This window comes from Orbicella faveolata, unplaced genomic scaffold (assembly GCF_042242905.1).
Source record: "Orbicella faveolata isolate gen_17 unplaced genomic scaffold, um_ofav_v1 contig_3, whole genome shotgun sequence".
In the NCBI taxonomy this organism is placed as follows: Eukaryota; Metazoa; Cnidaria; class Anthozoa; order Scleractinia; family Merulinidae; genus Orbicella; species Orbicella faveolata.
This window is the reverse complement of record NW_028301558.1, coordinates 2417572-2432500: the sequence shown is the minus strand read 5'-3', so window position 1 is coordinate 2432500 and position 14929 is coordinate 2417572. Positions and strand designations below refer to the sequence as shown.

General features: G+C 38.4%; 2 protein-coding genes across 3 annotated transcripts in view; one reads left to right on the top strand and one right to left on the bottom strand.

Moving 5' to 3' along the window:
* LOC110049439 (centrosomal protein of 72 kDa-like) overlaps window positions 1–14181 on the top strand; it is a 20586-nt gene extending 6405 nt beyond the window's left edge. For both annotated transcript variants that reach the window (XM_089297500.1, XM_089297502.1), the window contains exons 4-16: window positions 627–690; window positions 1235–1325; window positions 1711–1772; window positions 5005–5057; window positions 7469–7521; window positions 7991–8116; window positions 8389–8939; window positions 9351–9415; window positions 10274–10320; window positions 10996–11228; window positions 12036–12150; window positions 13108–13234; window positions 13617–14181. In XM_089297500.1, coding sequence (XP_089153626.1) covers window positions 627–690; window positions 1235–1325; window positions 1711–1772; window positions 5005–5057; window positions 7469–7521; window positions 7991–8116; window positions 8389–8939; window positions 9351–9415; window positions 10274–10320; window positions 10996–11228; window positions 12036–12150; window positions 13108–13234; window positions 13617–13776 — 1747 coding nt within the window. In that variant the 3' untranslated portion in view covers window positions 13777–14181. The remainder of the gene's footprint in view (window positions 1–626; window positions 691–1234; window positions 1326–1710; window positions 1773–5004; window positions 5058–7468; window positions 7522–7990; window positions 8117–8388; window positions 8940–9350; window positions 9416–10273; window positions 10321–10995; window positions 11229–12035; window positions 12151–13107; window positions 13235–13616) is intronic.
* LOC149106053 (uncharacterized) lies at window positions 3077–4253 on the bottom strand (the record flags this gene model as incomplete). Its single annotated transcript, XM_089298287.1, has 1 exon — window positions 3077–4253. A coding segment is annotated over one exon (1053 nt), but the record flags the coding sequence as incomplete, so codon positions are not given.
* Window positions 14182–14929: the final 748 nt, after the last annotated feature.

Sequence of the window (14929 nt, the reverse complement as noted above, 5' to 3'; positions counted from 1 at the left end):
AATATTAAATTGAGCCATTTCCAAATTTACATGTCAATGTTTATATAATGAAGTAATCAGACTTATGATTCAGTTCTTTAGCTACAATTGTACATGTAAGTAAATATTGATAATAAAAAGATGACGAAGCAAACAAAACAAGGGAGACAATCTCAGATACACACTGTAATGTGCCACAGAGTGCAATGTTCAGCTCTGACATAGTTGTAGTCACACAACTCCTCACCCTTGTCATTCACTCCCAGGTTGTATTGGTAGTCAGCCTGCAGTAGGCTTTTCCTCTGCAGAATATAAATGGATGGGAATCCTGGTTAAGTCTAACTTTTGGCAGTGCAAATTTGTGAATGTGTGTATTCCCTCTAGGTACAAATTAAAATAGCTTTTGCAGTGATTTTCATCCATCTAGGTCACATTTACGGCTTGCCCAGAGGGCAATCAAGAAAAGAGACTGCAGCTGCCTTTATCGGTGTCAGCTGTTACATGCATTTGTGCGTCTTACTTCTACTAGGTTTTCCCAATTTCATGCAATGTAGGCTGGTAAAATTGCTTTATTACCCTGTAAATGTATCTAGTTTACAACTTGTTGAGGTCTACAATAAACCCTTAACATAGATTGAATACAACAGATACTACAATAACATTTCCACACTAAAAGACTTGCATGGACTAAGAAACTTGAAAAATCTTAAGGTAAAGATTTGTGGCATTCCTGTTGACTTTGTAATTTATTAAGTCCATTAAATACAGATAAGTTGCTTGATGTTCAGTTAAGATTGCAGGATGTTGGTTACATGTTTTTTGGACTGGAGATACAGGTGTGTTCCATAAACATGAAAAACAAGATTAAGGCTATTATCCAGCCATCTTAACTGAACAAGCGTGGTCAATAAAGAATTTATTACTGGTATTTGGTGTAAAGAACTTTGCACACTTTATTTCAATTAAATTTAAAAATTGATACAAATGTAAAACTGATCCTCTGGTAGCATTAGGCTAATCTTGGTGGATCAGTTTCTCTGTTTCTTGTGGGACGTTGAGGATCATCTCAAGTGGGCAAGATACATGTAGCTCAATCTTGTCTGCTTGACTAGCCAATTGCAATTGCAGATTTTGGTTCATCCTGGCCACTCATAGAAATAGCCATATTTATGATAATTAGGCATCCAGCATTCTGTAATAAAAGTTTATAGTCTTGATAATAACATTGTCCTGGCTAAATCTGATTATTCCGCAGGACTTAGATCTGAGATTAAACCCGGTTACCAAAAATGAGCCTGATTACCGTCTTTTCCTTGTACACATGCTTCCCAATCTGCGACGACTTGGTAAGAGAAAGGCATCTTGAATTTAATGGTTTAACTTTGAGGGGTGTGGAAGGAGAGCTTGAGAAGAGAGCCAGTTACATCATTTTAAAATGTAGTTAGGATTGTTGGGTATAGTGTGTTAAAATTTAACTGGAAAAAATAGCAAAACCACACGCTGAACAATTACATGCTCACAAATGATCATTTTTTGAGTTTCTGATCCAAGAAAAAATAATTCTCTCTTTCCTTTATCATCAGTTATTGCAATCAGGAGCTCCGCTGTTAGGCTTGGCTAAATCTATATATTAGGGCTTTTATGACCACTGCAGAAACTATGAATTCTCTAGAGTGCACATCATAATGGACTGCAAGTCATTTTGTTTACATTTTCTTTTATTATTTTTAGATGACAGATCTGTGCGCGATAGTGAGAGGAGAGCAGCTATAATGCACTTTACTTCTGACCAGGTATTGCTTCTGACTGATACCCCCTACATGGACATATACATTCCAGTTATTACTACTGGATTTGTCACGATCATGCTACATCACTTGAACTAGTTGAAGTGATATCTTTACAGTTTTTCTTTCGTTCTCAAACACAGAAATTTGATTTCAATTTCCTCAGTCCAGCTAAACTGATAAAAATTAGATGTAGTTGTGATTAAGTTTCTGATAATGTGAAATTTATTGGTGAACTAGAGGCATATCAGTAGCAAAATATTTGAAGAAAGCGGCAATCAATCAATCAATCAATCTTTATTTCTTAGTTTACATTTTACAGTTGGACTGGCCGGCAGATAGCTAGTACTAGTCTAGACGGGCCAGTCTTTCAAGATTTAGTTACAAGTGCTTTTTTATTATTATTATTATTATTGAATAAAGAGAAAAAGAAAAAGTTTAGAAAAAGTGAATAAAATAAAAAGTTGGGAAAAGAATGAGAAAAGAAGTGAGGGGTTATCAGATTTATTAGATATTTTGGCTGATAAGGCTGATAAATGTCATAATGAATTTAAATTAAACTCATCAACAATAGATGAGCTTGGGGAAGGTGCCTGGAAAGATAGTGGAGCCTCGAGCACAAGAGCCGGGCGCATAGGGTAACCATGACAACCCTGTGAGCGGTAACCACCAGGCACCATCACACTGCCAAAAACAGTGGAACCATGATACCTACCTCATACTTACCAGAAAGGGAGGGAGGGCAGGGAGTGAAGTCGCCAAGCACAGTCGAAAAGGCAAGAATGTATGTGAGAATGAGCTGACCTCAAAAGCCGAGCTGTAAAACCACGCGACCCCCTGCAAACCCCAACTACTACGCATGTCCACAACAGGGGAGGCCACTGACCAGCATTGTTTCGCGTTTAACTTAGCTTAAATTGCATTTAACCACATTTAAACTCATCAACAATAGATGAGCTTGGGGAAGGTGCCTGGAAAGATAGTGGAGCCTCAAGCACAAGAGCCGGGCATGTAGGGTAACCATGACAACCCTGTGAGCAGCAACCACCAGACCTCGCCCTACAAGCAGGGTGGGAGAGGGACCGAGACTTCCCAAAACCTTCCAAGCACCAACCCAAAGCCTGCCGTTGACATGAAAGCACAGGAGCATACATACCCATCAACCGCGAGCAAACCTGCAGCCAGCCACAACTGGACAGTACCGTCATCCCACTGTAGAAGTCTGGATTCCATGACAAGTGCCCCGTGAAGAGAGCAGAGCCACTAGTAGCCATCCATAGCTTAATGTCCACGGCACGAAAAAGCACAGCACATCCAGAATAACTTCAGTCAAACTGCGCTAGACACACACCAGCATTGCTAGAGAGGCCCAGACTCCCTAATCGGTCTATGGATGCACAAAGGAAAGAAATAACGTCTGATGCGTAATGACAATCAAGGTGTAACAACTGAAGTCAACTGCTTAGAGAGTTGTGACAACGTCTTTGCGGGAGTCCGAATGTACGACAGAGAGGCCGAGCTGGACCACCGACCCAGTGCCTGAATTTGATGGTCCGGGATGCTGTTACGGGCGGCCACTGTTGCTGCGCCAATACGGAAACTGTAGCTCGAGAAGTTGCCGTGAATACCAGCCGAAGACAAAATACGACAGAACCAAGCCGTCAGAAGGGATCGGGATAATGGGCGACCATCCTGAAACAGAAATAAAGGGTCTGACGTATTACCCCTTATCATCAGATACGACCACAGGGATTGCACTGCACACAGTGGGAATGAGCCTCTACCTATATGCACGAAACACCCCGTCCTAAACAGGTCCGTTTTAGATGCTTTAATCCTAATGCAAAGGCACGAGGGTGATGAATGGGAGTCCACAGAGATATCAGCCACACCAAGATGGATGGATGGAGCAAAACTGGCCAAGTTCGGAATGGTGAATTCCGCAGAGCGCAGAAAGCCAAAATATGCCAGGCAACATGCTGCCCAAAACATGCAATGATCTGGGCCATTGACGTCGAGAGCTGTGAAGATAACAGCCATGACATCGTCAGTGATTGGTAGCCGTTGAGAAGAAGGATCGCCCTGAGTTCGCTTAACACCATGGAGCACCCGCTGCAACTGTAGACAATCAACAAAAGGATCCGGAAAGCCCTGGTCGATATGCAGAGAGTGGACCGCAGGCAGATACACCTTGATGGTGGAAAGTTGCTCTGTATTGGCCAAGAAAGTCGTGAAAAGGCAGAGGGTCCATTCATCAACAGGGCAAGGAGAACCAGACGGATGGATCTTGCCAAGCTGAGTACAAAATTGATAAAACTTTTTCTGACCTGAGGCGTAAGAGCTTCGAGAGGAGGAGGCCAACCCATGCACCAGGAGATTGTGGCACTGAGCCTCTAAGGATGAGATATTAAAAGATCCCAGAGCTGTTGATGAATTGGGACTGGGTGTGGTAAGGCCTCCGGAGCCAGATGCCGGAACTCCTGCCAATTAAAACTAGAGAGAGCATCAGCAATCGAATTATGAATGCCCGGTAGATGTATGGCTGTAAATTAAGGTAAAATTATAAAAAGGTGGGAAAAGAATGAGAAAAGAAGTGAGGGGTTATCAGATTCATTAGATATTTTGGCTGATAAGGCTGATAAATGTCATAATAAATTTAAATAAAATTACAAATTTTTTAAACTTATGACACAGAACCATTCAGTCCATGTAACAAATAATTGTACATGTAGTTTAATACTGTTTAACTGAACATTTTTACAGAAAGAAATTTACTTAGTTTTCTACTGTGACAAATTGAAATAGTTACATTGTAAATATTTGCTCTTAATTTCTACGGGGTGATGTTGTAGTTGATTTGGTTTTCTGCCTCATCAACTATCTGGCCTGAAGGTCATGATCTACATATAATTGCTAAATAATTATAGACAGCTCTGGAAAAATGGTTTCAACTTCACATTTTGATGAAGTTACTGAAATAACTAACTAAGATATCTTTTTTGTTAGATTAGTTGGCAGGTTATGCTAAAACAATTTATTTACTAGACAGTTCGGTCTTGATAGGTGGCTCACAGCTGTAAAGTTGGCTCCACCCTGATAGAAACCATAAGCTCACCTGATCTGATTGTTAATTAGACTAGTTGACCAGATACAGTGTATTTAACCAAGATCATGGCTTGTAGTGTCAACACGTCAGTAAATGAAAGTAACCGGTATCCTTGTGGTATATTTCTTGTAGGCATCAGAATTCAACCACCATTCTTCACCAAACTCCAAAGGTGAATCAGAGAGGTAACATGTTGATTGTCCCTCAAAATGTTGTAACTAAGTATAAGCTCTGCTGTTGAGTGTAATATTATTGCAGCAGGCTTTAGGCCAGAATTTGAGAAGTGGCTGTCTGAAATGTGCTGTTGGGCCTGCTGAAATGAGCAATTTATAAGGCAACAAATGAAAAATAAATTAAACAAGGATGCCTGGACACCCATCTGGCTACAAGACTGTATTGCGATCTTTCCTGGAAAACCATGAACACCAGAGAAAATTTCTGAAATGTGTTTTGTTTCGGGACCAATCAGATGTGAGAGGAGACAGTAAAAGGTAGCCTGCAAACCGCAACAGCCTGAAAGGTTTGGATTAGTCAGGACTTGACATGAAACAATGCACTGGCTTTTTTCTTCCAAGGCAAGGTTTCAATTTTGCCGTTTTCAAATACTGAAATTGTTCTTTTCTTTCTATTTCAGCTAATGTATAAGCAAAGAATAGATATGACCAATATATTACGAAAAAGTAATGTTGAATGAAGCAGACAAGATCATACACAGCTAGACATCATGTCTGAGAGCAGAAAATTTGTATTCTATCAATTTCTTTTTGGCATATACCTACATTGTTGTGAATTATAAGCCAGGTAATTATTTTTGGGACTTAGCTTTGTTTCCTGTTTGAACGGAAAGTGAAAAAAAAGTTTTACATAGTTTTTGCCTTTAGTTACCTCAAGGCTTTGGTGCTGGAACACATGACATAGAGTAACATGAGAATTCTCTGGCTCAAGATGTCGTGAACGCAAGCTGTTAGCCTATAATAATTTGGTTGATACAACAATTCCCAAATTCCGTAAACTGATTTCCTCAATTCGCAGATTTTATACCCTTTGGAAATGTCCAAATTTTGATTAGTTTCTATTTCAGAGAGCTGCTGTCAAAGCAAAGAGTCACCATGGCTTCACAACTGAACCAATGTTCAAGTTTAAGTTCATGTGATTCACCTGTGAAGTACATGTACTTTACAAAATGTATTCTTCGCTGTGTCCATGAACTTCCTATTTATGACCATTTGGTTTTCTCTGAAAATGTGCTTTTTTTTTACGTAAACCAACACTACAGTAGTCACTTGATTCCGTCAGTTCAAAAACCAAACTACTGAATAGACCTAAAAGTGAGTGTAAATTGTCAAAATTTACAACAATAGAAGTTTGCCTCATTTTTTGTGTGAAGGTTTCTCAGCTACAAAAAAAAATACAGATCGAAAACCAGCAATCACAGCCCTCAAGCATGACTTTTTGAACTGCATGTGAAACAAGCACCTCTCAGCATCGCTTCTGATTGGGTCTTGTTTTTTTGCTCTCAGACACGATGTCTAGCTGTTTCTGATGCTATCTGCTCAATTCAATGTCGTTTTTCGTACTACAATATATCATAGTTATTCTTTGCTTAATATTATATTAATTTTATTTGATGTGTATTATATACATAAGCTCTGGAAAATAAGTATTTTATGATAACTGCAGAGATTCTCGCACGCTCATTGACTAATTTTCATTGTCAATAAGCGGACCTACACATGAATTTACAATTTATCTGATGCGTTACAAGAGTGAAAGCAAACAATAATTATTTGACAATTTGCTATCGTAAAAAAACAAAAAAAAAGGGTCAAAGTAGTCTACAGATCCACTCTGCTATTGCCTTGAGCATGGATACACAGCTACTTTGACAATGTTATGACGAGATTCATGATCAATAACAGGACAGACGCATGAAACACTGATGTCAGTTTGTTAATTAAAAAATGGTGAGGTCTTGTAAGAAAAAAGCCAGCTTGTTATTTTGTGTCAACTCCTGACTAATCCAAACCTTTCAGGTTGTTGCAGTGAGCCAGTTTTCTTTTTGCAGTTTCATCTCACACCTGATTGGTCGTGAAACAATTCACATTTCAGAAATTTTCTCTATTCACAGTTTTACAGGAGAGACTGTTAATGTTCTTCTCATTATTTGTCTAGCCCAACATTAATATTTTGTTAACTGCAGCACTGTAAAAAACATTCCCCTTCACTTCGCATGACCATTTTTTTGTCCTCTTGCATTCATTTCTTAATTAATATCTTGAACCCTGAATTTCCAGACTTCCCTTGTATTCAGATTTTGGATTAATATTTTGTTAATGGCAGTACTGTAAAAAACATTCACCTTCACTTTGCAAGACTGTTTTTTGTCCTCTCGCATTAATTCTTAATTAATATTTTGAACCTTGAATTTCCAGACTTTCCTTGTATTCAGATATTGGATTAAATTACTTAGGGTACTGTATATTATTTTCTAAGTGTACACAATGTACATGTATATTGAATTTGCAACTGTACATCTTAATTCGTAATCAAGCTTTAGCCATGCTTAACACTCTACCCTTTGTCTAATTTGTTCCAGGGCACCCTTACCTAGATCTGATATGATTCATAATCTTGCTGCACGTCCAACAGGTATAATATTATCAGTGGTTGGTTCTTCCAACGAACACAGCTCTCAGCCTGTTAATTTTACACTCATTTTCTTATCAGTACATTGCTTTGATCAATATTGAATAAGCCTCTGGTGGTATAAAATTTTCAGTTGTTGTTGATTGAAAAATCTCTATTAAGATAATCAGACCCTGTTTTAAGCTCGCACCAACCCCGGAATACATACATGTAAGTACTAAACTCTCCTGGTCATATTTTCAGTTTGTAAAATAAACCTTCTAGTATTTAAACACAGGTGCTTCTAATAAGCAAGGTCTCATAAGTGACTGCATATGCAGGTTTCATTGTATTTCAGCTGGAAACATCACTTTTAGTCAGCATCTCCCTGTGTATATATATTTAAGGGTTAGAGTTAGGGTTATTGTCTTGAATCAAAGCCTCTGTAGTGATACCGTCTTTCTCAACCTACGTGTACATGGTATAAATTTAGTTTTAGAAGATGATGATGTAGCAGTCCTTGATCTCATATCGCGGACTGGTGGAGACTTGACGCAAGGAAGAGGAGTTTCTGGCTCAGTAGCAAGAGAGCCTAATGTAGAGAGCTATACCAGGGATGGTATGTTTACTTAATGGTTCAACCTAGGTTATAATAAATTGCCTGTTCTTCCTTTTAATGTAACACAGCTCATGCCTTAAAATGTACAATGTACATGCTGTGCAATAACACCATCTCACTCAGGGCTCCATGATGATTGACCATGTCCAGCTCAGCATTTTGTTTTAAATTAGTAGTGTCCTGTTTATTTGAATTGTACCATGATTGCAACTACATGTAACAATTTTTGGTTCTTAGTGTTATACTTAAATTGTTAATGTTCTTTCTGTTAGAACTCCACAAAATGTTCCCAGTAACAACAGCATCCTCAAGACACAAGTCAGATACCAGGAATCCTGTGGAAGCTCCTGATGTCAGACCACACAAGGACAGAGCTTATGTTCATTTTGCTGATGACAACATCAGAACAAGTGACGACCCAAATCTGAAATATGCAGATGAAACAAGTGCTTATACAACAATCTCCACTCGAGGACACTTTACACCCAACCCCTGGACAATAAATCATAACACGTCACCTAGACAACTACACAACTCATTGACACCCAGTGATAATATTTGGTCACGTGACCATAGACACATGCAAGAAGAGCCTAGCTCTGAGATATCTGTCAGGCGTGACACTCATGGGATGCAAGAAAGAGTACAGGACTCACATGTGCCATTATCTGCAAGGTCATATGAACTGTCACCTTCTAGAAAAAGACAGTCTTCTCCAAAGCAATCACAAAGACCTCTTGCCGACAAGATAGGTAGAGGAGATGAAATTCACACCACAAGGGAAACTCCAACACATGATCCCTATGCTAACCCTACTAAAGTAGTAAGTACTGACAATAATGGAAGAAGTACATGTAGATATTTCATGTAACATGTTCTTTTGTAAACTTGTAGGTTGCCTGTATTAAACTTGTGAGGCCAGCTCACTTGTAAAGATTGCAGGTGGTTTGGACAGATCAACTGCTCACTTAATACATGTACATGTAGCTGTTCAATGATTACAAGCTTTTAAACGTGAGAAATATATAATTATCGAAAACATTCTGCTGGGGTTTGCGGTTTCCCTCTGTTGTGTTTTCAAAAGCCATAATTGTATTTTCATGATTAATTCACAATTGATATGAATAATACGAGGCCTTGGTCCTTGGTTGACTTCTTTAAGGTACAAAACTACATGTTTTCCTGAGTCCATTTACTACTTTTTAATGTCTTTAGCCCCTCTGTTTTTTCTCAGGTAACTGCTGATGGCTTAGACCAAGGCTCAGGACTTTTAAACAAACTTCTTGACTTAGTAGACAAGTAAGTATTTATCAATGGTACTAGATCCCATCTAAAATGGATGCAACTTGCATATTAATAAGCTGACGAGGTCCCTCTTCTTAGAGGTTAAGGTACATGTACACTGTAAGATAAGGTAAAAAGTCTGGATGTGAGCCAAGTGGCCCATCAGGCCGGCCCTTATCTCCATTTTCAATAGCATGTAGGAGTATTAATCTAATCCATACAGGGTTACCTCCCAGGATTAAGTTCACCAGTACCCATTTATACACCAGGGTGGAGAGAGACACTGTGAAAATAAAGTGTCTTTCCCTAGAACACAACACAATGTCCTCAGCTAGGGCTCAAACCCACAACACTCAATCAGGAGGCGAGCACACTAACCATGAGGCCAGTGTGTCTCCACTTAGAGGGAAAGGACCACATTTAAAACAGTCACAATCTTACACTTCAGCAAAGTAATCGCTCTGGTAATGAAAAGGGCAGAACCCACAGTTTTCCTGTTAGTGTTCCAGAGTGATTTGTATTCTCTTCATTGCTCTTAATTGCTAACAAAGTTACACCAGCAGGATTGTGCAGCTCTTCAGCAAAGTTCCAGAGCCTTAAATGAACTTCCTGTTCCAGAAGTATGCATGTACCTGAGTAGCATCATTGTGTAGCTCACGTCTTTGTTTTAGAGTAATTGGTTGGCTGTAGTGTATTGTTTCCAATTTAAAAGTCTTTTGCACTGGTACACAAGAGAGAAGTAATGAACTGGTTTGAATGTTATACCAAAAGTTACAACACAACATGCTTATGTAGAAGTTGCTGTCAGGGGCTTTATGTTTCTCTTTATGAATTTAATATATATTTTTTAAATTCAGTTTAATGTTCACACAGGTATTGGAATGGATCAAAATCACTTCATCGCCATTCCAAGTTTCAAAGTGAGTTCAAAAAAACTGAAACTGTTTTTTCAGCTAGCATCGCCTACAGATTCGTTCTGTCTTTTAAACACTTTTCACTTCTTACTCAGTTTTTAAGGCCTGGAATTTTGAGACCAATTATTCTGTTTAAGTAGTACTACATATGACTGATCCAAACACACTTAGGTAGTCATTTACAATATCTGTATGAAAGTTCTCGACTTGTTGTACATAGGTTTATTAGTCTTTGTAGCTTACTAAAACTGTACATCATATGAATACAAGAGGACAAATGTCTACACTGTATGCATGACCTAGCTAGAACCATGTCATTATGTGACATCAAGATTGATGATCTTAATCTGAGTTGTCTGGAGGGTGAAAGGTTGTCGTAAATTACTGACATTTCAACAACTGATTAAACAATAATTATTATATTAAATTCATCTTTTTAGAGTCAAGTGAGTGACTTCCAGACCAATTGTAATAGATTGTAATGTACTGTATTTGAAGTGACTGACCACAGTCAATCACATCATGCCAGGTTAATACTCTTAATCAGGACAATGAGACTGTAACTTACAACAGTCTTTCCCATTAAGAATTACCCTGAGCCCAGATGATCTTAATGCGTTGTCAAGTAGCAAATTTTGAAAATACTGTGTCATCCTCAATTTCTGTTGATCCTAATTGCAGACCTTGCTCAAAAACTTCTCTCTTCTCACTTACCTGCTGCCATGGACAGCCTACATGTAACACCATCGCGTGACAGTAATAAGCTACAAACAGAACTGGCTGAGAGAACTGCTGAAATATCAAGACTCCGTGATCAAATGTCACAACAACAAACTGAACTGGAACAAGTTCGTGGCAAATTAAAAAGTCATGAGGGCTTAAAGGATTCACTGGATGCAGCATCCCATGAGTTGGTTGGTAATCTGATTTCTTCATGACTGACTAGCCCACCAATTCACTGTTTATCATCATAATATGAGGCCATTATTTTGCCGGCTTATTGTCAGAAATAACACTTACAGTAATTTTTTGGTCTGCTTGATATTTAGCTTGTTTGGTCTCAAGGTGCAAAGAAAACCAATTTTCAGGCTGTGACTTTGGATCATGTGTAACGGTCAAGTGTCAATTGATACCCTTGATCGAATTGCTCAATCAACATCTCGTCAGTCAGTCAAGAGTCAAGTAATTTTCACTGATGTACCATCAAGTGTCAATCAATACATAGGAGTCGGTCAACATTCGGCCAACTACTGACCGACCGACTGTTGATTGAGTGTCGATCAAGCATCAATCGAGATGTTGATGGAGTGTTGGTCTAGAGAGTACATGTAGTGTCGACCGAGAATTGATCGAGATGTCAATCAAGGGTATTGATTGACACATGATCCATAACTTTTATGTACTAGCCCAAAAGTCATTCTTACTAGCCTCAAAAGATTTGTCTCTTGCAGTGCTTTTCTTATTCGGATTTCTGAAAAAAAAAGGTTCTGAAGAAACTTCACCTGCCCATCACACAAGTGAAGGACAGAACTCACTAGCTCAACTGCAAAATCCTGCCACCACTCTTCACCTCCACCTTGAAATTGGATATTATTAATTAATGTAAAGTCATATACATTGTATTTTAAATGAGCAGATTAATTTGTTTTAAATACCTAGAGGAACATTCAATGGCAACTAAGTATTTAATGGTAGTCCACTTTCTTTCCTCACAATATTAGGCAACTGTGCGGTCAAGACTGCTGGAATTTCAGGAAGAAAATAATGCATTGCAATCTAAAATAACATCATTGGAAGTTGCCTCACATGGAGCCACAGAACAAGAGAAACTTATAGGTAGCTTTATTAATTTTGATAATGATATAAATGTATCACTGCTTTTTGTACAAGAATTTGGTCATTTGATAATAGTCAGGGGGAATTGACAGGGCCAGTGGGATTAAGAAACAGCAAATGAGCAGTGATTGTAATATTTTTAAAAGCCTTCATATTGTTGGTTGTCTTCGCAGTCTTGGAAGACCCATAGGGTCCTTTTGTAAAGACAGCCAGTTTGTAAAAAATGTGCCAATGTTTACAAACTGCTTGTTCGTTACCGGTATTTAACCTTTAAGCAACCTTCTTGTAAATCTATAACAAACCAAATATTTTGCATATTTACATCTTGGCAATGAAATTTTGAGGTACAACTGTAGAAATCTATCTGTTAAAGGGTATTCAATTCATACTGTACATTTATCATGCTTAAACACAAAGTATGGCACGCACTACCAGTTCATCAGCTGCCAGGCTTCTTGTATTCTTTTCATAACTTCTCCACACATGCAGGTAATGAAGGTTAAACTTACTCTACTACTATGACTTATCCTCTTCGGGACCATGAGGACTCCTGAGACCAGCCAGAAGACTGTGGCATCCATCACAGTCCTACGCTGACATGGCAGCAGCACCCTGTGAATGCCATCCAAGCTTGTTTCTCTCCTTCTCGATGGCTCTCCTCTGTGTTTCTCTCAGTCGACCAAGCCTCCTCTTACCTTCAGGTACCCATGTCAGCGCAGTCCTCGAGATGCTCTTGGGACTTTTCCTCAGTACATGTACGTGCCCTATCCATTGTCATTTTCTCACTTGTACGAGGGCTGACACTGATGTACTACCTGTGCCTTCGTACAGCTCTTTGTTGCTCAGATGGTTGGCCCAGAATCACTACACCTGATATATTTTGACATTCTTCCATTAAAATATTGTTTACTGCAGTTGCCTGAAACATGATTTTAAATGCTTTCCAATCTATCACAGGAGAACTTCAACACAGAAATCTTTCACTCCAAGAACAAGTCAAATCCCTCAACCAGCAAGTTCAACAACAAAATGTCAATTTACAGCAACTTCAAGAGCTCACAAACATGCTGCAAGAAAGTCACAGGTACCAAACTTACTGAATCAAACAGTCTGAATCCAGGAGCATGTCTTTAGTTCTTTGTGTGTTCTCCAGTCTTGATGAGAATCACTGGTCTTGTGAAAGACTGTTGATGACTGACATTTTGACCACAGAAGGTACAGCCATAGTGTGAGACAGAAATTGTGATTTATCTGACAAATGTTTGCTCGGTGGTGGTTTCAGTACACTGTAAATGAAATACGGGACAGGTACATGTAAAAGGCACTCTCTTGGAGTGTTGCAGGTGAAATAAGAGTGGGGCATCCTCATGACCACCAAGTATTGAGACTAAAAAAGATAAGAAAAGTTGCGCAGATGTTATGAATCCAACAATACATTTCTACATGTATGTTTCCGTTTTATCCAGATCCTTAGTTTCCACCAATGACCATTTGCTACGAGAACTGGACGAGACAAGACAACGACATCAGCATGAAGTACACCAGATGCACTGGAGCTATGACAATCTCAAAAAGACAATAGACTGGCTACCCAACAGTGCAAACTTAAGCTGTTTACAATATTAGTGATGTGTTAATATAGCCAACTGAGAAAACAGAAATCTTTCTTGAGCAAACCCTCCTTGAGTGGAAACTTCTCTATAATATTATTGAGGGGGCAAGAAGTAAGGTGCCTTAAGAGACTCAGAGTGATGTAGTGATGTATACATGTACTATTGTATAATGTTTTGGCACTCTGGCTATGTGTTTTGATATACCTATACCTTTCATATAAAGTCTAACTTTTAATGAAAGTCTAAATTAATTAATTATAATAAAATGTGATTGAAATACAAAGCAAACACGTCTTGTTATCTGAAAATACAGTAATTTATTCATTTAGGTTCAAAAACAAAGATTTATCATATGTAAGTAATGAATAAACATCAAACACACTGTAATAAAGTCACATGTTGCTTTGTTGTATAGTCATTCTGGATTTGGCTGAGTTAATGAGTCTCTACAATTCTTTTATCTGTATTTGATGTCATTGATATTGTCTGACCACTGGATGTGTTGATATTTGCAGACTGAAGTAATGGTGTAAATTTATTAACAGGGGTTATCATTCACATGTGACCATCATAGCAGAAACTCTAGACAGCAGATTGAATTTTGATGGATGTCAATTATTTCTGCCTCTTGTTCTGTATGCATAAAATCTCAAGAATATTCAAATCCTGCCTTCAAAGCTTCATTTCATAGCCCCAAGTAACATTTACCCCATGTACTCTCAGGTGTTAAGTTTTGCTAACATCTGAGTACAAAGCACAGTCAGTGTTAGCTCCATATACCAGTACATGAAGTTCAATAGTGTCAGTTCTTTGTTGTAGGCCTACCTCGATACGTTACGAAAGGTGCTTTAGAGAGTAGTTTCTAAAAGTACTTCAGAGAGTTTTTCATAATTTAAGGAACGGGCTGAGAACCTAAACAAGCATGTACCTGTACTGTAAGTTGTTTTCGAGATAATAAGGAGTTCTTAAAATCCCAAACCAAACTTTGTACACTAATAAACATCCCGTGTAAATAAATTATCCAAACAAGATAATTCATGTGAGTTACATAAAGTATTCTTTGATATCTGACAAGGATCAAAGGTTTATCACAAATAATTATTTTATCAGGCTATGTGCCATTTCTACATGCAGTCAGGAATGCACAACTCCTAATAACAAGGTCC